This window comes from Scatophagus argus, chromosome 7 (assembly GCF_020382885.2).
Source record: "Scatophagus argus isolate fScaArg1 chromosome 7, fScaArg1.pri, whole genome shotgun sequence".
In the NCBI taxonomy this organism is placed as follows: Eukaryota; Metazoa; Chordata; class Actinopteri; family Scatophagidae; genus Scatophagus; species Scatophagus argus.
In genome coordinates this window covers 21,748,227-21,770,143 of record NC_058499.1, presented here as the reverse complement: position 1 = coordinate 21,770,143, position 21,917 = coordinate 21,748,227, and the positions used below count along the sequence as shown (strand labels likewise).

General features: G+C 41.3%; 1 protein-coding gene across 7 annotated transcripts in view; it reads right to left on the bottom strand.

Annotated features, from left to right (window-relative positions):
• Positions 1–21,917, bottom strand: part of mical2b (microtubule associated monooxygenase, calponin and LIM domain containing 2b) — a 54,197-nt gene that overhangs the window by 7,734 nt on the left and 24,546 nt on the right. For 3 of the 7 annotated variants that reach the window (XM_046395250.1, XM_046395249.1, XM_046395251.1), the window contains exons 8-26: positions 20,516–20,773; positions 20,291–20,406; positions 19,624–19,750; positions 19,158–19,248; positions 16,661–16,808; positions 15,306–15,505; positions 13,611–13,705; positions 13,198–13,266; positions 12,962–13,090; positions 11,866–12,054; positions 11,437–11,703; positions 11,199–11,333; positions 9,705–10,139; positions 8,728–8,829; positions 8,494–8,586; positions 6,740–6,926; positions 6,395–6,468; positions 5,894–5,969; positions 809–970 (exon numbers count right to left, since the gene is read on the bottom strand). In XM_046395250.1, coding sequence (XP_046251206.1) covers positions 809–970; positions 5,894–5,969; positions 6,395–6,468; positions 6,740–6,926; positions 8,494–8,586; positions 8,728–8,829; positions 9,705–10,139; positions 11,199–11,333; positions 11,437–11,703; positions 11,866–12,054; positions 12,962–13,090; positions 13,198–13,266; positions 13,611–13,705; positions 15,306–15,505; positions 16,661–16,808; positions 19,158–19,248; positions 19,624–19,750; positions 20,291–20,406; positions 20,516–20,773 — 2,953 coding nt within the window. The other 4 variants (XM_046395254.1, XM_046395255.1, XM_046395252.1 and 1 more) reach the window with 4 other exon arrangements.

The following is a 21,917-nucleotide window of genomic DNA, read 5'->3' as shown; positions in this document are numbered from 1 at the left end:
ACAGAGTGATTACCATCTATTCAGAGGGGTACATGAATGTCTGCACCAATCGTCATGGCAACCCATCCAGTAGTTGTTATGACTGACCGTTTCATTGATTTGATTGATGCACACAGTACTGAAATTCATCAGGATAATCACAATTAAGTCACATGACTCATTTACACCACGGCTCTGAAGCCAAGGCAAAAAAGGGCGTGTCATACTAGTTTTACACTAACACACCTAACATCTGGGGGTCGCTAAAGACATCATGATTAATCCTCAGGCCACCATAAATGTCTGCAAGGAAATCCATTTCAGTGAAAAATCTCCCAGCTTTCTTGTATATGTATGTAACTAGACATTTTTTTTAAAATAAAAGAGCGCACGAAACTGCCCAAAGTACCAGAGAATATGGTGTCTGGATGAACGACAAAATCAAGCATACTGAAAACTACTCAGATTTTCAGTTGTCTTCTTTGTAAGCTCTGTAGCCAAACAAAAGTTGCTGCTTCAACTACACACATCACGTGGATGTGCTGCTGACCGCAGAAGACTCTGCTGCTGAAATGAAATAACAAACATTCAGAAAAGTGTGGGAGAAAGCCTAGAGTATGTCAGCCGCACCCTGATTACCGGGAGGAGAGACTCCAACACAAACACACACACACATTTCGGCAGCAGGGTCACTAAGTTTAAGTTCAGCCAGTTTCAGATTCTCTCTCAGGGAATATCATGTTTTCAAATAATAACAGGCGCTGAAAACCCATTTCTGCAGCACATATCAGTGTTTGTCTTTATAAGGTACTGTGGGAGCCGCACTGACCTTTGGAACCGTCCTGGCTTTGGCCCTTGGCCCCTGTCGTATCTTGTTTAGTGGGTTTGATTATACAGGAAGCATCCAGAGCTTCAACAGCCATTTCTGTGTCTTCAGGAACTCCTTTCTGACTGTTATGGAGCTGCTCTGGATGCAAGCTGGATGCTGCAACTGCAAAGAAAAACACTATGTGGGCATGAAGTTTAAACTAGAATTAATACTAAGCTAAGTTACAGTCAAGAGCCCATCTCATGCATTATGTCTCACTGGGAGTCGACTTGTGTTTACTATAGTATCTCAAACAATCAGAGTAGCATGTCAAAGAATGGTTGACTGGTACCAAACATACAACTTCCTGTTAGGCAGCAAACGTATCCTAATATACTTTCCATTCAGTTAAAAAAAAAAAAAAAGTTTCTGACACATGCTCTTTAAAAGTGCACTCCACATTTTTTTTTAACTCCACAGTAAAATATTCTATTTCAACACAAGCAGTACTCACAGAGTAATGGAGTCAACATTGTACAGAATCTTTCCAAAGGTGATTCCACTTGGTCACAGCAAAGAAATGAAAATATCTTGTTAAAAACAGTGCACAGTGCGCCTATGAGCCACTAGATGACCTCAAGCTTTACTACTGTGGATCTGTCACTCGCACCCGTTGATGTTCTCACTTTGGTGAAGAAATGAGAGAATATAACTTTACCAAATGGTGCACAGAAACCAAACTCAGAGGAAAGGATAGAGCAGACCCACTGACAGATCCCATGAAGAAGCTGACAGGAGTGATTCACTTCAGTTCTGTTCAGGTTGACTGCAGTGCTGTACAGGCAAATTTCACTTAGCTCGACTGATCTGATCACAGCTAAGCTTCTGCATTTGGCCTTATGCTTTTGTTCACTTTTAAGGTAAATAAAAATGATCTTTTTTCTTTTCGGCAGTGAAGCCATCTGATTAAAGGCAGGCTGCTTGGGCCCATGGCTGTGGACCTCCTTTCCATCAGATGTTACAAAGCACATGTTATTTGTTAACAAAAGCTGTGATTGTGATCATGATTTGTGTGGGTGACGTTATGACACCTTAGCAGAGAGGTGGACAAACGATTTGCTTTGTCAGAGGCCTTTTTATAAAGCTGTTAATGTTGTGGTTAAAAGATAATTGAATTGATCGTGAATTCTTTAGATTGTGGGATTACCCTGAATGCCGACTGATCAATCATGTCTAAGCTTACTTTGAATTATTTCATTAACTGGCAACAAACCACGAAGCAAATTATTTATGTAATCAAAATGATTTATTTTTGAAGATATTTACAGGTTATAAATATCATAAATTAAGCAATTTACAGTAATTATCAATGTGGAAAACAAATAAAGCTTGAAGGCTGCTTTAAGAGTCATTATTATCAAAACTGTAAAACATACAGAATACAGCCAACATAATGTATCTGGCAGTGTGCAAAAAGCTGCTATGGGGCTGCCGTTCTCCTGAGCAAAGTCTAGGAGGTACATGAGAGAGATCTGGAGCGGGGCTCTGAGGGGGAGAGGCCTCCGTCTGAAACAGAGGGAACCACAGACAGACCACAGACACGTGGACACATTCGTTACTGTCAAAACGGATTTGACAAGAAGGGAGGCTGCTGCTGCTGATGATGACGACGCATCAGAAAGAAAAGGCAATTCAGGGGCATTCAAACGGACAGCACAACGGGAGTGTTAGCCAGGTTAGTTCGGATTATATGGCACCAAATTAATGGAATGACTGAGAAACAAGCAAACTCAACTGAAAAGGTGCTATGTGTGCATCAGCTAACCATTACCATAAGCTTCCAACCAGGCCTGATTCATAAATGTGCTCACTATGATCTGTCATGGTACTGAGGCATAAGCATAAGCCTAACAACATTATATAAGTTCCTTAATGTCACCAAATCCCATGAAAAGACCAAAAACAATCACTCCTAACAAGTATGGTTAGCAGCCAGAGCATTTTATAGCCTGTTTCTGTGCCACTGAGCTCCATTGTTGTCCAACAACACTATATTCTACACATGTGTAAGCGCTGCATCACAACCAGGACCATCCAATGATGAAAACAATGCAAACATGTTAACATTCTCACAATAATAATGTCAACATTCTGATGTTTTGGAGGTGTAAGAACTACGAGTTCACCCTCATGGTTTAGCATTGTCAGCATGCTAACATTTGCTATCGAGGACTGAAAACAGTGAGCACAGCTGAAGGCTGATGGGAATGTCATCACTTTTGTAGGTATTTGTCATAAACTGAAGTACTGGACATAGAAAGGCAAAGTCCTTCCCCTTCTGGTATCCCCCATGGGATCTTATTTCATAAAAACATGCTCAGTATTAAAATGAGAAACAAATAATTTTTTAACCTCCTTTTGAATTGTGCCATGAATTTCACTTATGATACCTGCCAATTTTAAAGACAATTTAAAGTCAAGACCATTTAAGATCACCCTCTGAGGATCTTAAATGTTTGTATAAATTTGTCATTAATCCACGTGAAAGTTGCTGAGATATTTCAGTGTAATTGGCCAACTGCCTGACACTGACATCACTAGAGCTGCACTGCTGGCTTAGCCATACGCATGTTAGAGGAGCCGAAAAGTTCTCCAACACCCTGCTGACATTGGTCTTTTCATGGAATTTGTTCACAATAACAAAATGACAGAATAAGGCTAGCTACATCTTTTAAAGAGCGAATGGTCTTATTTTTCAGAGACATAAGAATGAAAAGAAGGGCATTAGATAGAGGTGAACAGTTACGGTTCATATGATGGATTGTTTTTTTGGAATATTTAATAACACCTTTAACACCTTTGCCAACTTCTGCAATGCAATACAGGGTAATCATGCAGGTTTGTGATTGGTTAATTTGGGTTAGCTGGAAAGGGGCGGGGCTACAGAGGCAGCCAATGCAAAAGCAACACGACAAGATTTTTATGACCAAAGCTGGCCAATCGTCACCTTCCCCGCTGGCAGGAATCAGCCAATCAGAGGATGCAGCATTGGAAACTTGAAACAGACTGAACAAAATGAAGTGAACGAAAGAGGGAAAAATGAATTTGAATGACATGTCAAGGAAAATGGAAGATGGAAAGAAAGACTACTGAGGATTACGAGTTAACATGCTGTTGGAGGTAAAGTGATTACAATAAGACATTACACTGAAATGTGAGAACTGTCCAAAAACAGGTCAGTGACCAAACAGTTAAGACTTTAAGACTTGATCCCTACGTCTGCACAATATAGGCAATTAAAGCAAACAATCAGAGATAAATTCATTTTAGGAATCATTTACAACAAAATGCAACAAAAAGAATTGTGAAAAATTACAAAAGAAAAGAATACCAAGACTTTGAATAAAACAAACAAACAAACAAAAAAAACAAAAATAAAAAGTTTCATTGAGTCAAGAATATATAGTCTATTGTGGAGAGCATTATTAAGCTAATATGTCCATAACTGAAGAAAAAGAGAAAAGTGGCCTGAAACAAAGTAAGGCTCACTATATTTGGCGTGTACTGAATTTCTTCATATTATGTAGAGAACTGAACTTCGAACCGATTTCACAATCCAATGCAACCTGAAAATTTAAGAAAAAACTCAAACAAGCTATTGATTTGAGTTCTAAAGTTCTAAACCCTTAGTTTTGTCATTCAATTTTTCGTCACGTGTTTTTCACTTAGATTTTCACATTTTTTAAATATTCAAAAGAAATTAACTGATTTTTTTTTTTGAGACCACAAATAATAACCCATAAATATGTAAAGTGAAATCAGTCAATTACCTTTAACAAAATATATTGTATATCAAGGCGAAATACTAGCCATGAGAAAAAAAAAGTAATTCAAATGACAGAAGTATTTCCTGGATTTATATTAAAAAAAGAATAATACTGTTTTGGCATTTCCATTGCACATCCCTGTGGTACACGGTTAAGGAGCAGCAGGCAATATGCAGAGTCAGTTTAATGTCAAAAAACATATGGCTTTCTCTGACATGATTCTAATTCACTGGAAGGAAACAACACTGCCAAGACGGATTTCAAGGTTAGAGTCAGAGGGCATGTTCCAGGTTACTCTCCTGACATTAAATGTCTTTGGTAGATCAATGGATCAGACAGTCAAATGACTGGAAAACAGAGCTTTTATATTTCCTTCTTATGGCAGCTGTGTGATATAAATGTAACCATTAACATCTTCAGGTGTTGCCTGCAGTCTGAGCAGCCTGGAACAAGCCCATGTGAGTCAGGGATGCATTCAGCAGGGCACAACTCCCTGCCTTCAGACATGTACCAGGGGATCTGACCTAACTACCAACAGGCCCAGGCTTTCAAAAGGGCTGCAGCATTTTATTCATTCAGCACCCCTCAAGTCAGCTCAGCGTCTACCATTCAATACTTAAAGACGCAATACAATCAGAGTACCTGGATGACAATTTGGTTAAGATGCCCTTTTGTCGTGCTGTCTACTCTTAGCGCAGGCAAAATTCACACCAAGCACTGAATACAAGCAGCAGAGGCTAATCAAATGAAACATGTTTATAGTGACCGTTTAAGTCACTTTATAAAACACTTTTGACTTCAAAGACACCAAACTAAAATGTCCATGGACATTTGGAATGTAGGAAGTACAGATATTATTTGGTCTTAGATTTATTTGGTCTCCAATTTATTAGATTTATGAACCCTGAATCATGAAATATGTGCAACACAAGAGCACAAATTCAAATCCATCTGGGCTCCTGTCAGGTCAACCGGCCAAAGCGGGCCCCTTGTAACTCAGCTTCCTATGTGAACTGGTGGCCGATGAGCTGCTGCTGGGCCAGCTGGGGCTCCAGGTAGATCTGTCCCAGCACCTCGTGCATCACGCAGAGCAGAGGACAGCCCAGACTCAGCAGCTCATACAGGAACACATAGTCTTGTGAGTGGCTCCTGATGTGGGACCCCACAGCTGTGAAAGATTCACACACACTTCCAAACAGCCGTCGAGGCAACACACACACAGCCCGGCTAGCACGCCTCGGCCAGTTCAGGCCTCGCCTAAGCAAGGAAACCAGGGTACCTGGGGGCTGGGTCTGGACGCTGTCCGTTGTCGAGTAGCTCCCACTGTCCACCGACGAGGGTGTAACGCGGTCATCCTACACAAATAGAGACACACCAAAGAAGCAAGAGAATGAATTTAGTCCTGGACTAAAAGAAAGTACAACTAGTGATCTAACTTTCTGTTTGCACACCAACAGGAAAAAACCTTGTTTTCCCCACAAAGATTAGAAGAAAACGTGGAACCTTTCACATCTCAAACACTACACACCACACGCCGAAGACTGCACAGTTTCCCTATAATAATATAGACAAATATTATGTTTGAAGATTCTGCTTTCAAGATAATAGCATCAATCTGCTGTTAACAATGGCATATCAACAAATAAACATCAATAAGTGAGTAAAAGAGTGACGGTGTGTTCTTTGGTTGCAATATCATCAGCAGTCTGCAAACACACTTTAAATTTCTTTTGAAATTTGACTTGGGAAATTTGTTTCTTGTGAATGCAATCTTGCTTACCAATTTTCTTCTGAATCTCCCCACATGAGTGCTGGACTGGCGCTGTGCGTAATGCATCTTGCAGTAGAACTTCCCTGTAAAGGAAAAAAAAGAAAAAAAAAATCACAAATCCACTAAGCTTAGAGAATTTAAAAAAATCCTAAAAATGACATATGGACACTGAACAACACTTTCAAAATTGGAATGATTAACCTAAACCTCTGAAAAACTAAAGTGAGATGTTAATCCTAATAATATTTTTCTGACAAAGTGATAAAAGTACATCTGCAGGACAAAAACCCCTCACCTAGATGAGCTAAACACACTGTGGGTTGAAAGCATCCACAGTTAGTTAATCAAACATACCTTCCTGCGAGTCGAAGGTGTACCCTCCCAAACGGAGGGTGCAGTTACAGACGTCACAGCGGAAACACTCGCGGTGAAAGAAGTAGCCCTCAGCGCTCAGTCTCTCCATCACATACACCCGCTTGGTGCAGAAGTGACAAATGTCGCTGCCGCCGAGACTGGGAGGGAAGTCCCTACGTACAGCACACTGAGAGGACGAAGACACAGATGTCACAAGCTGCATTCAAGTTAAACGTTTTTGTTCTTTTTTCTTTTGGAGTTACTTCTGAAACATGCCTGCAATAACGCACATTATACATATTAGTGAGGTGGTCCATCAGTGAGATGATAAACAATCAGAGGCAGCTGCACCCTTCATAGAAAACATTGGACAAATAAAATCAATGAAGAAATTCTAATTTACATGGTTTGCAGTTTGCTCTTTAAAAAGTGGTGGTGCTAGTTGAATTCTGACAAAAACAATAGCCTTCCAGATTCTTTCATGGCAAACAGAAATAAGTCCAGCACATATCTTCCTGTGCAACCACAGCTTGTCATCTTTACACTTACACAAAAAAATGAGATACAGTGTTGTGAACAGCTAAGCTAACCGTCTCCTTGTCCCGGTCTTTGTGCTAAGCCAGGATCGACTGCTGGGTGTCATATTTACTGTACAGACATCATAGTGGTATCAATCTAATCACCTAACTGTTGGTGTATTTCCCAAAAATATCAAACTAGTCATTTAAGACACAAGTGTCAAGTTAGCTCCCAATGTCTGAATGCAGAATTAACAAGCACCAAAGCTGAAGTGAAAATCACCTTATTCATCAAGTCAATGGTGGCAGGTACTATGAGGTGAAGTGCAAGTGAACATTTCAATTATCCTAGAATCAGCAGGTCAGTAGGGTGGTGTTAGAGGATGTGAATGAAATTCCAAATATGTACTGCAGAGTTTGCCACAAGCTTGACAAGAAAGGTGGCTAAGATGATGAAATATGACATGACATTAACAAAAAACATAACAATTTGTATGAGGGCAAGTGAAAACTGCTTTCAGGAAAAAAAACAAAAACAAAACAAAACATAAACATGAAGCCTGACATATATTACTAACTATTATAAACAATTACCCATACCAGTTATCGGAAAAATGCTGAAGCTGCTGCCAGTTTACTTTTACTGAAATGAAATCCGCTTATCAGGTTCTCAGTGTCTCACTAGATCACAGTGCCAACCGAATCTCTTACTTGAATTCAATTGCTGTGATTTAAATCCACAACGTTACCATCAGCACTGTGGTGTGAGCATGAGCATCATCATCATCATCATCATCATCATCATCATCATCGTAGTCTTGGCTAGCTGCACTGTAGGCAAGCTTCTTCAAACCAACAGGGAGTAACAGACCAAACAGCAGTTAAACACGACTTATATTCAGCACTAATTGCATGCAGGTGTATACAAGTGTTATAGGCAAGTACAGCCAGTCCATCTAGTACTGCAATGCAAACATACTAGCTGCTCTGGTAGTTTGCCCTCATGAAGACAAAGCAGAATCCATTTACCCCTTCAGCCTGAGGAGCCCTCCGTGGCCAGGGAACTAGAGCCTGAAAAGGCAGATGACCTGCTGTCAAAGCTGGGAGCAGCATGGGAAACAGGAACATTCTTCTTCTTTACTTGTTTGTTTTGTGCCGATTGTTAAATCCCGCTTTTCAAAACTGACCATAAACTCTGGCTTAGATTTGCTTCTGCAGCACCCACATGCATCTTACCGGTGTGGCATTGGGCCTGTGGTCTGTCTCATAGAGGATGGCCAGTATCTGAGCTTTAGCATCAATGGCAGATGATACCTTTCCAACTGTTCGCTAACGTTAACGCCAGAGGGTTGGAGAGAAAGAAAAGAAGGAATTGGAAACCATAGAGAGGAGTTAGAGAGATGACAGGTGAAAAAGCATGGCTTAATGTGGCTTTATGGACGTGCACGCAGGTGAGGTCTCGGCTAGTACCTCTTTAATGTAACCGGGAGCTCCAATCGGACAGCTCTCAGAGCGAACAATCGTCTTTTGAGTGAATCTTCCAGGGCTCTGAAGAGCGCAGCTCCCATTGCACTAAATGAACACCAGAATGAACATCACTTCTCTACAGTGAGACACATTACATTAAGGTCTTAGAGTAGTTTCCTGTAGCACTATGAATGTACTGTGCTTAATCTGGAAATCAGAAATGTGTGAATATAATACAAACAGAACATGTGACGTTGCTCCATGGATAATTAATGTTGTGATGATATTACTAGGTCAAATGGATCACATACTTCATATTCATATATTGTTCATAGCTTTGGGAGGCAGCAGTTCCAGTGTCTTTTGGCAGAGGAACAATAGAACAAGGCTCATGGTTGGGTCTACTCAAGTATTCTTGACCTGGTCTCACAATGACAGAATGTAGATAGATGTCTTAATTCATCCACTGCACATAGCTGTCTAATACTTAACTGCTTACTAATTTGTCATGAATTGTAGGTAAACCTATTTTCAAACTTCAGTACTGAGGTGCTTATACAGTCATTTTGATGTATTAAAGTTGACTAACTTTGTCTCAGCTTGGAAAAAAAATGGTTTTTTTTTAATTAGTCTTCACTTTGATTTCTCTGTTAGATTACAATTATAATTTCTTTGTAAGTAATTTAAGAATTTTGTCACAGACAAGAAGGGCCAAGTTATTTCAACTAGAACACTTAACTCTGATGTATGATTTGTGTTATAGAGCTGGTGTATACTGTATTAATATGGAGTGTCTTGTAAATGGGCATTTGAATGGAAGACAAAAATGCAACTAAACATATGAAAATTAATAGAAATTCTCTTTAAACATTAATCTGGGAAAGTCAGAGAACAATACTTTAAGTGGATAACTGCAGGTTACTGGACTAGCAGGCTGTCTTCAGACAGGATATTGATGGGATGCATGAGGAAAGTGTTACCTTCATGCTTCCATTTTCGGCTAATTTCTTATCATCAGATGTCTCCTGAGCAGATGTGTGGACGCTGTCCTGCTCATTCTTATGTGTCCTCTCATAATTTTCCGTGTTCAGTAAAGAAACTGTGCTGCCGTGTCCATTTCCACAGTTAACATCAGAGAGGGGAGAAGAAGTTGAAGAAAGGACAGTAGTGCTGTTGAATGCGGAAGAAACAGCATGAAGAGAAGAGATTTGATCTGTTTTTTCAGAGAAAGAGGAGGGAGTAGAGGAGTCCCTGTCTCTCTTGGCCTTGTGTCCATCAGTGTTCAGGGGGACACAGGAGAAACCAGCCTGGGCAGTGGGGTCAGGGACAGGGTGGACTACAGGGTAGACGGTGGAGCTCTTAGATAGTGAAGGAGGAGATGTAGATAAGGAAGGTGAAGAGGTAGGTAGTTCCACCTACAGGAACAGAGGTGACAAACAGAAATTAAAGCGGAAAGATAACACCTGATCGAAAACAACCTGATCAAATCAACAGGTGAGTAAGCTTCAGCTTCTCGTCATGCCCACAGGAATCTTACATGAACACATGTAGTCCAGCTTGGGTGACAGATGCAGAACAAAAAATTGACACAAAAATGTGATGAACGTTGTGGGCTTAACTGTTTATGTTGCTGGGCCACTGTCAATCAAACACAATCAAATCACATGCACACAGTCTTCATGAAGCAGACTAACAAGGTTAATAAAGCAATAAAGTTTAACTCTCACTAAACAAAACCTTAAGATGTTTTGAAGTTTAACTCTCACTAAACAAAACCTTAAGATGTTTTGAAGTTTAACTCTCACTAAACAAAACCTTAAGATGTTTTGGTCCAGCATTTCACTGTGACGTATTCAGTTATGAATATCTACTGTAGTTTTCAGAGACACACACCACCAACATCATCCAAAGTGTCCATTTATGGATGAGTAATTTGACAATCCACACTGTTGGTGAACACACTTCAGCCTCAACAACAACAAAATCACATGCAAATCACAGCAATCATCATAGCAACATGCAAAAATTCTATAATATTGAAGCAACTGCCAGAACGATTTGAATTTTAACAGTAGTTTGAGACCTAATTTTGAATTATTGCAGACATAATGTTAAGATTAAAAATATCAAATACCACTGAATTTGTAGTGCTGTATTTTTAAAACTTTATTTCTGGTACACATATTTTTAAGGTTCACAAATTTGTGTAAAGAAGTGTACCAATATTCAAAAAGCCTATAGAGAAATTGCTCACAAATTCAAGTCAAATTCAAATGCTTAAATTCCTGATGTAAAATTCGGATGTGAACATCCAGCCAACAGTTCTTTTTAATTAGACAGACGATTCACATCTGTTCAGTTTTGGAAGAAAACCACCGACGGTCTCAGACCCATACGTGCACCATGTCATTATGAACACGCAGTAGTCTCAACCATGACATTAGTCAAGCATTCCGGCTGGTGCAGTACACAACCTGAGGTTCAGGAAGACAAGAAGGAGGAGCAGGAGGAGCAGAAGGAGGTGGTTTGCTGGACCCAGGAAACATGGAGGAAAGGAGGACAGCTCTCTCCTTTATGCTCCTCCGTGAAAACTCTCTAGTGGACAGTTTCTGCACGGACAGCAGGTGGTGGGAAAAATAGTAATGTCAACAAGGACTATTTTTTGTGAAAGTTGCAATGAAAAATATTGGCCAGAAATGACGTGAAATTCACCTGCTGCATCGATTTTTCTGAACACTGACAGGAATGATCCAAAGCAGACACAGAGGAAGCAGGGACATGACAGCTTGTCAGGTCAGGACAGGTGTGTTCTGGGTAGTAACGCTCAGTAACATGATAGCTTGGTGAGAAGACAGGACTCTTAGAGCGTGAGGGTGAGGGAGAGCGACTCTGAGGGGGAGGAGATTTGGGGGAATAGAGGAAAGTGGCTTGCTGGGCCACGGAACTGCGATTCTCCAGTAAGCGAAGGTAAATGGAAGGCTGGAAACAGGAAGAGGAGACGAGGAGCAAGAGGAAACAAGAGAGCATGGATTTATAGTAGTCATACAAATGTTACACATACGTGTGACACTTCTGTAATGATTAAATGGAACCCGTCCAGGCACATTCACAAGAGAGAAACATAAGAAGAGGGAGGCATACCTGCCACTTGGGGTGAGATGGAGGAAGATGAGGAGGAGGAGAGACATCCTTGGGCTTTGCAAAACGGGGGTTTTCTCTCTCCTCCTCCTCATCCTCCTCTTCCTCATCCTCCTCCTCTGAGGGAGGAAGTGGGGTGGTGGATGGAGACAGAGGGGGAGAGAAGGATGGACCTGGTGGTTCCTCGTCAGACTGATGCAGGGAGGAAAGGACAGGAAAAAAGGAGCAGAAAGGAGATCAGAGAGGAAAGGAAAGGAAATGAAAGGGAAGGAAAAAGTCTTGAGCTAGAATATTTAAGACCTGTTTCAAGTACATAAAAAAGCTACGAAGTTTGGACGTGGATGTGGATCGTCCTCTAATGCATCAGTACCACAGGGGGCATCGAAGGGACGCCATGTCAACGCGTCACTTTATATTAGCTGGGTGTGCTCTGATAGATTGCGAACGAATATTTTTAACCTTATCAGCAACTTATAGTCAGAAATCCCAGTTCTGAAATGTCTTAATTACTGTCAAAAATAAACTTAAAAATTTAGAAAAAGTCAAAAAAGTAAAAAAAAAACAAAAAAATCACTCAAAATGCACCAGTGACATTTAGACACAAAAACCTCAAACTGCTGAAGATGAGCAGCCAAGTCTGAAAAGAATGGATCAGACCTCAGTCTTATCGGCTTACATTCGGTCAGTCATGTAATGATCTCAGATGTTTTTAATACAAGAGGGAGAACGCTTCTTGGTGGCTCATATGGTGTAAGTACATAAATACTTAGATCCTCTTGGAAATTTCAACTAGTGGAATTCAAACTCCTTTAATGGTTGTTTTAAGTGTCAACACCAGGTATTCAGCAATGATTCATTTCACAAACTGTGTTGCTTTTACGTTTCACATCACTACAACTCTCTGGGCATGTGATCTGAAGCCAGTTAAAGAGCTGCGATGAGAGCAGATTCTTCCCATATTATCTTATAGAGGAGTAAAATCATCAATCATGTAAAAAAGAAAAAGAATCCAAGTTGATTCTCTTGTGGTTCTCAAAGTTAAATGGGTGCCACGGTCCCTTATGACGCGGGGGCCGTCTTCGAACTGTCCGTCTCTCACCTTGCTGTGCATCTTTGCCGTGGACGAGTTCTCCTCAAACTTGGCCAGCAGCTGAGTGGCCATGAAGCGGACCTTGTTCTCCCGCAGTTCGCCATCCTCACCAGCAGGGGTTGCACTGTGACAAGACAACTGACACCATGCCAGGGACACAGAGTAGAAGTAACAGGGACTGGGTGATTAACTTTAACATTAAATGTTAGGAATGTTTTACATTTCAGATCTCCTGCTGAACTTACCTCTGTGAGGTAGTGGTTGCCTTTTCGCCGTCTCTTGTTAACAGAATCCTCTTCCAGCTTCTTGTCATCCTATGACAGTAAACACCACAAAGATTCATTCACACAAATGTTAAATCATGTACATTTCAGTGAAGACTGTAATTGAAAGCTGATGCTGTATACTAATCATGTGATATACTGTTCATATGGGGAGAAATCTTGAATCTACTAACTGCTGTGTTCATGATTAGATAATGAGTGTACTACAAACGATGCCTTGACTTCCATGTTAGCTTTTGCTTATGTAATTAAGATTTCAGTGACTGTGAACAATGTGCTGGTGATGAGAGACAAGTCATTGAGGAGTGTGGGTCGAGATCAACTCTTCAATCCTACGAAAATCCAAAGAAAGTGTCAAAATTATTTCAGTTTACCCTGGGTATCCTCTTCCTGGGCTGAGGCAGGTTCACCAGTTTGAGGTTTGCTTTGGCTGGATATTCTTGGCTGTTCTCATCTGGTTCTCTTAAACCTGGAAAATAAAACACAGCCGTTCATTCATTCACACTAAAACTTGTTCAGTAGGGCCCATTTGAAAAGAAAGCCCATGCAGACAGGACATGCATCAAGGACAGCAGCAGGTAGAAGACACACTGTCACAATATCGTGATAGTTGAATTATGGACATTATGAGGATGTAGAAATGAAGGAAGCTGCCTGCATATTTACCAAACTTCACACACACACACACACACACACACACACACACACACACACACACACACACACACACACACACACGATACTTGTACTTAACGATCAATGATGAACCGCATTTGGCAATATAGGAGGAAGGGAGGGCAAAATGGATGTGCACAATTTTTTGTGTCGTGTGGAGAAGAAAAAAATACAAAATCTAATAAACAGCATAATAAAAAAAATAAAGGTGAGAAATACTGATTAGTATGTGACATCCCTAAGAGCACAGAACATGAGTAACATTGGAATAAGAAAAGTAATGAAGCCTGAAATTCTCACTGCTTACCATCAAGATATCCCTGACAAGTGACACAGACGACCTGTTTATCAGCCTCGCCCTGCACACTTTTCACCCAGATATTACAAATGCAAGCTGCATTTCCCTCCACGGCTCCTAAAATGTCCGCGAGTAACTTCCCACCCAATGGACTGTGAAAATGGTTCACTCAATGATTTTCCCAGCCTTTCAGAGGTTTGGATTGCTCTGTGGCGACAGCAGCGTGGGTGACACAAAGGTCCGCCGGACCTTAACATTAAAGCATGAGAAGTGAAACGTGGCTCGAGCTCACAGAGGCGGTCGGGCCGGAGCTGAGGGCCTCTGAAGTTACACACAGTGATTGGTTTCCTCAGACATAGCACACATACCAGTCATGTCTCTGGCAGGGACTAACCTGACCACTGTTGTGTAATGTGCAACTCTAGCTCACGCAGTGGATAAAATAGTACCAGACCCCCAGTTAATTCAAGTACAACAGAGCCAACACTTTAACAGAATGTACTGTACTGTACTGTAATGTACTGTAACTTTCATGGGAAAACAGCAGTAGGCAGCCAGTCTGACTGTCAGTTTCCATAAACTGTATTACAGTGAAATACATGGAGATTTTGTTTCCTTAAGAGAAAGGGCAAAAGCACTACAGTGTCCTCCTTGTTAAGGCAGAAAACACAGGTTGTTTTAGCAGCTTTGTTTGCTTGGTTGGATATATTGTCAGGGTGAAACTCTGACCTCTGTAGGACTAAATCAATTTTTTGATGCTGGCATTCGTAAATGAATCATTTTCTATAGTTTATAATGATGTTGTGTTAAATTTTTGCTTCCAGTCCTGCACATTTAAGTTTCGATATCTGAACAATGTTCATGTTTTCAAGTACTAAAAAATAATTACCTTGATCCCACAACGAAACCACACGATCATTCTTTGCTCCTCCCTATTAGCATTCACTGTTACTTCAACCAGTAATCATTACTGTCCATTTAGCTTTGGACTTAACACTGGAACATAATTCCTTATATAAACCTTACTGGTCACATTAGGAAACACGACATAGAGCACAAGGGCAAGGAGCATCACAGCAGCAAAGGAGCAGCTAACCGTTGTCGTTTCCTGGAGAGTTCCTGAAGGCTTCGTAGAATTTGGAGAGGTAGAGAACCATCAGCAGCTTGTCTGGTTCAGCCTCCACAGCCATCTCCTCTCCCCTGATCACTGGCTGGATGCCAAACTCTCGCTCAGAAATATCAAACGCCAGCTGGTTGTTACCGGCCACGTCCTCCTCGTTGAGAGAGTCATAGTCACTGAGGAAGAACAAAAGTGAGGGGAGGTTGGTGTATGAGTTCAAATTTTTCTTGAAACATCCTCAGTTTTGGTCATCCATTGCATGTTGTAATATTTTTCCAGAAAGAGTAAGCATTTCACGTGCTCTTGGGGCTATACTACATTCTAACAAACTGTTTTACCCTACAAAAGACTGAAAATTAATTGATTAATTGAAACCTTCATTTAAACTCAAAGAGCCATTGAGGTTGCCTTCATTTAGAGTGGGGCTGAGTTAATGGCTGTGTCAGACGTTTTGGAAATTCATTAGTTGACAAGATATTTACTCTGGACTAAAGTGCTGGGCTAGTGACTGACTGACTACCAATAGTTAGAGCTACACACCACTAGCCCAGCTACAGACTGCTTCATGTAGACATTGGGACCACGGAAAAAACACTCCGACCAGGGTAACATTCACGCCAACATCATCTCTGTGCGAGTACAGGTCATACAGTTTGTGTGGAATCACAGCTACCTGCTCCGACGAGGATTAAGATGACGTGTGCGAGTCTACAATGTGAGCCCTCATCAAAGAAATGATGTCATTCCAGCCGAAACACTCTGACACTTTTATTTGCTTTCTCAATTGTGTGTGAGCAGACTGGCTCAAGTAGGTCAGAGCGGACTTTCTCACAGCCTCTTTTCAAATGAAACTAATCAGGATTTAAGTTTTCTACAACCAACTGGATAGAGATTCAACAAAATCACATGCAGCTTAAAAAACGGAGCATTAAACGAGAAAATCAAGCAGACTTATTCTTTTTCATTTGCCAAATAATGTGACAGAGCACAAGAGTCAAGTGAAAATAAAAAGAGGTCTTTCAACTTGAAAACTGATTTCCATCCCTGTTACTCATCATCATCACCAGCAGGATTCAGTCGTTCATTCATGTTTACTGCACAATGCAAATATCTATTACAGTCAAGATTTTAATGGTAAGAGCTAATTCAGGGCTTTTACTAATTCTACAAGACAAGGCTTTTTCCTGTTGATCACAACCATCCTGCTCAGTTCAAACAGGGCCAGTCTGGACAGGTGACTTTTCACAAGCAAACAGAAAACCACAGAGATCAGAATAACCATAAACATTTCCACTTGAATAGGCTGCGTATGCCTTTGTGTGTGTTCTTACATGAGCTCAGGCCTCTGGCGGTGTATGAGAGCGCAGAGGGCCAGGCCATTCTTCCAGGAGGATGTGAGGTTGATGACATCGACGCCTCTGTAGCCCTGAGTCTGCTTCTGACACCAGGTCAGCAGCCGCCCAGGACGCACCTCAGACTCTGCAGGAGAGAAATAAGAACAGACTCCATGAACCAATAAACCTCCATTTGTCGATGACTTGTGGGTTTGTCCCTTGTGTGTCAAGTCGTCTTTTCATTTTAATCCTATTTAATTTAAAGTTTCTTGACCACACACATTATTTGCTTTTATTCTCTTTACTTTCTCTTACTTTGTTAACTGTTATGCACCAAAATACCAAGGCAAAACCCTATTGAGTAATAAAACCTGATTCTGGTTCACTTGAGCCTTGTGACTTGAAAGACTTGAATCCCCTCCCAAGCCTAAAGCAGAGGAACCTTGGCAGCAAATACAGAGACAGAGAAGACATTCAGGCCACTGCACAAACTGGCCTACTTAAAAGATCTGCAGCTCTTTGTTGTCCTTTAAAATGCATAACTGTAACTTCAAGACAGGATTTAGCGCAAAAAGAGCAGAGAACAAGGGGGGACGAGTTACTGCATTAATACATTTTCGACAGAGGTGCATTTTGCTACACAGAAAGTAAGGTGGGGATTATGATCATTTTAGAGGTTGTAGTTTGCAATTTTGCATCGCGAGGTATTATATTCATATTTAGACTACCCTCATAGAAATAAATGGGGTTAGCAACACCTCTCTCTTACCATAAAGTTGAATCAGCACCTCCCTACAGAGATTTTTAACAAAAACTGAACCTTCATGATGGTAACATTTAGCAGAGGACTTAAAGCTTAGACATTCCTATGTCAACAATGGGTCAAATTTCCATGTGCAGCGTGAGAAGAAGTCACTCATAGTGACAAACCCGTAGAAAATTAGTACCTCTTGGAGCTATATACTATTTTCAGTGTCTTTTAGCTCCATCTTTTGGTTTAACGCTACATTCTGTTTCATTGTTCTCCTGAATCTCATTTCAAAGCTTTAATACGCTCTCTGTATGTGACCTGCCCAGCGCCCAACAGGACACAACAATGTCTACAACCAGCTGGAGTAGTTACAATGACAGCTGAAGATAATTCTTAGGATATATTTCTCAAGTCAAAACAAAGCAAGTGATTGGACTTTCATTCATCAGGTGGTTTGTTCTAATATCATAACATAAGTAAACATACTGTGTCAAGGTCATGTTTACCGTCTATTCTGGTAGACCTGAGTAACTGGAAAAAACTATTTCAACCAAACAATGACTCATTTCCTCTCAGTGAGAAGCCTTCATCATCGGGGAGACAACTGTATCGGACCCATACTCTGTATCGGCCTGAGCAGAGCAGGTCAGCACACGTCTGTGAGCAGCATCGTGTTTGACCCTCATGTGGGAGTAATGTTATCCAGCTGCATTGTCTGTGACGAGGTGTGTCAGCAGGTGACTCAGATAAAGCTAAAGTTTCCCCTCAGCAGGGGCTGGGAAGCATTCATGACGATGTCAACCTTCTCTTTCCAGTAAATCATGTTCAGGACTTCACCCTGATTTGTGAAACTGCTGAGTGAGTGCTGGGACAATTTCATGAACAGAAGCTGAGCGTCTTATTTGAACTTATAAAGATATACAGGTAAGCTTTCATGCTGTGGAGGCATCTAATCTCAGCGGTGACTCACAGGATGATCAGATTACTAGCACATCATGACAGAGAGCTTTGAAAGTAACGTACAGTCCCATCTGAGTAGGTGGCAGTAATCCTCACTGTCACTGTATTGTCCAAAGATATTTGATGTGTCTCTCGTCTTTTTTTATTTTAGCAGCATGAGCACTCTGGTAGTCAACCCAAAGATACATCACAGTATCCCCAAATAACCAGTTTGTGCATGATTTAAGACATGCATGTCATTATGCTGTGTGTGTGCGCGAGACTCTTAGGCTACATTCAGGGACAGACTTTAGGCTCAAGACCAGTTAATTGAGGACAACTGCTGCTATTGGGGACAAAAGCTGGGTTCTCAGAATAATTCAACGATAATTCTGATCCTTTATTATGACATACTTTCTTAAATGATTTAAGATGAAAACCTACTGTTGAAACAAAACTTAACATAACATCATGAGGTGAGAGAAATACAATGTGAAAAGTAAATCGACCTTAAAGGTGTGCAGAGTTTAGCTGCAGATTCCAAACAAGTGGGGAACCTCTGGTGCCCTTCAGGTAACATAAAAACACTAAAAGCTGTTCTTTTAGATTGTTGCAGTCAGTACGTAAAACTGGAAAACTGATTAAATATGTCTAAGTATCACAGAAACTCTGACAGCAGATGAGAACTGCATTACTGCTTTTCCGCACACATTATGTTATCTCTGCCTCTGTGTGTGTGTGTGTGTGTGTGTGTGTGTGTGTGTGTGTGTGTTAGGGGAAACAGACAGTCATTGTGCAGCTCACCGTTTCTGGACAAGTTCACTGATTTTCGTGTGGGTTCTCCTCTTTCCAGGTGACACGAGCCCTGTTGCCCATCAATGAACAGGTGACGAACCTAACAGGAGAAGATTTATTAGTATTTAATTTAGACAGTAAAATCTTTTGAAACTGAATAAGCTAGCTTTTAACACAAACACAAGACACTAAGTCAGTCCAAAAGTAATCAGTAATATTCAGGAGACACTTGAAACAGATCTCCCAAGAGCCCCAGCAGAGAAATGAAGCTTGACAAATAATGACTAGAATTCAAAATGCACAATGGTGGTTAAATCGTTTTTCATCCCTGAAATGAGACTGAAATATCTCAATCCAACATCTTAGTCACTGAGCAGAAGACCAGTCATTGAGTATTTTCCCGAGAAATCATTTTAATTAAAAATTTAAAACTGCTATACAAGTAAAGTTTATTCCTTTTCTACGTTGGACTGACCTGGAGGGGGCGTACACAGCTGGTGTTGAGGTTGGGGTAGCGGGTGGCAGGGTCAATGGCGTACTGCTCAAAGTTTTTACTGATGTTCTCTGTGGTGGTCTGAGGCAGCAGCCGGTAGATACTCTCCCTGAAGAACAACAGATTCAAGTTACTGTGGCTCTAAGAATCAAGGACTGCACTGCAAACACTTGACCTGTGCCAAGACGGCTTTAGAAACTCTAAATACACACGTGCAACATTAAATCTACATCACTTAATGTGCATTTAATCATCACGACTGGTTTATCTGAAGTCACGACTACTTCTACGTTGTTTTGTTTTGCCTGGTGATGACAAAAATATTCATATTCATGTGACATGAAACGCCTGCAGAGAAATCACAGTCTCCCTCAAAAGCAGTGCAGTTCATTAGAGGAGAGATCATAAACAGGACACCAACCCATAAGCAAAGTATAAAAGCTGAAGAATTCCATCCCAGGCTGAAATTTTCATTTCCTTAGGATTCTTAAAACTGTACCAGTGAGATCAAAGTGTTGTACAGACAAACAGACGACCCTTCACTAACTGCATTGATGCTTGTATGAAATCCAGGGAAAATAAATGAAAGAGCACAGACAAGTCAGCCTTGCTTATCTAGGGTTAAAGGAAGTGGAACACAAAGCCACACCTCTCAGCCAGGATCTCCAGAGGGCTCCTGCCCTGTGCCCAGCCCCTCACCATCCAAGCAGTGTCAAAGGCTGCCAGAAAACCCCGAGCACAACCTGTGCCCATCGGCCAGAAGGGCTGCAAACACAAAACATGACGTCAGCGTAATAAGCCGACGAGCTGAGCCTCGGTCAGGGCGCAGACCAGAGCGTCAAACAACTCTCAAATAACACCTGCTGTCACTTACTTCAAGTAGACTATCTCCCACTAGTGCGACCAGTAGCTGATGACCGTGCTTCTCCCTGATCAAGGCGGCGTTCTCTGAGGCATACATGCAGGTGAAGTCAAACATGGCTACATCCGGCTGCCCGTAGTGGTTGATGGCGTAGTCCAGGGACGGCAGCTGGTAGTTGGTGCCAAAGTCGGCTGCCTCGCGGGCGTAGGAAAGCAACGCTTCCTGGTTGACATTGTCAGAGCTCAGCAGTCGCTCTGTTTCTATGAAGTCCTGTATTGAGACGACAGGAGGAACGTTTACAGCAGAGATCACTGATGTAATTAAATTTAAGTCTAAAGCAGCACTTCAAATCAATATTTTTATATAAACAACGGCTCAAAAGCTTTAGTGTAACATTAGATGGGTCACTTGTAGTGACAAACTGCAGAGGATTTTCGCCTTTTGATTTCAACAAACTTAAAATGAATTCCCTCAGTGCTAAGGCATTTTGACATTCAGCCTAACAACGATATTCAATGGCACAGTTGTGGCTACCTGTAGGCCTGAGTGTGAACAGTTTTATGACAGTTTTATGCAATCAGTCTCATCTGTCTCAACATGTTGCCCCCCCACCATTTAGCCGTATGCCTTTGAGTCACGCAAGAAGCAATTATGCCGTGATGTTTTGACTCGCTACCCAAGTTATCCCAGGTTTTTATCAAAATAACATTTCCTGAGAAAAAGCATGACGAGTCAGATAAAGCAGCACAACTGGGACTGATTCAGAGACAAGATTCACATAACAACACATAACAACAAAACCAACTCAGCTTGTTCAATCAGTGAGGTATTATGAGTGATGAGGCTGTCACACAGTTGACGCAGTGAGATGTCACTCTGTAATGACGGTCAGTGTAATCTCTGATTTAGACCACTGAGGGCACAGTCTCCACACCTGTGTGAGTGTGTGTGCATTTTCAGAGTGTCCTGGCAGACACTAGGTGGGAGGGTTAACAGCAGTTCTCCTACTATTATCCAGCAATATCCTCATCTATACCGTCTAATCTCCATAGATGACCCTAGCTGAGAGGAAAGCCTCATAATGTCTCATGTCTGTGTGTGTGGGTGTTTGTGAGTATGTGTGCTGGAGAAACAGAAGAAAGGTGAGAGAGGGCAAGAGGCATCTAATTAAAGCCCTATTTCATTATCATCCCCTATGGAGGCCCATCACTCACTGCTGAAATATTCCAACCAGTGTGTGTGTGTGTGTGTGTGAGAGAGAGGGACAGATTCTGGCCTATGAATCTGTGTGTTAATTTTGTCATCTTGTTCAGATTTTGGTTTAGCTGCATGACCTTTTCAGTTAGTAGGCTGCTGCTCTCCGGACTGACTGCATTAAAAGGCAAACTCTGTCAATGTAACACATTAAAGTTTG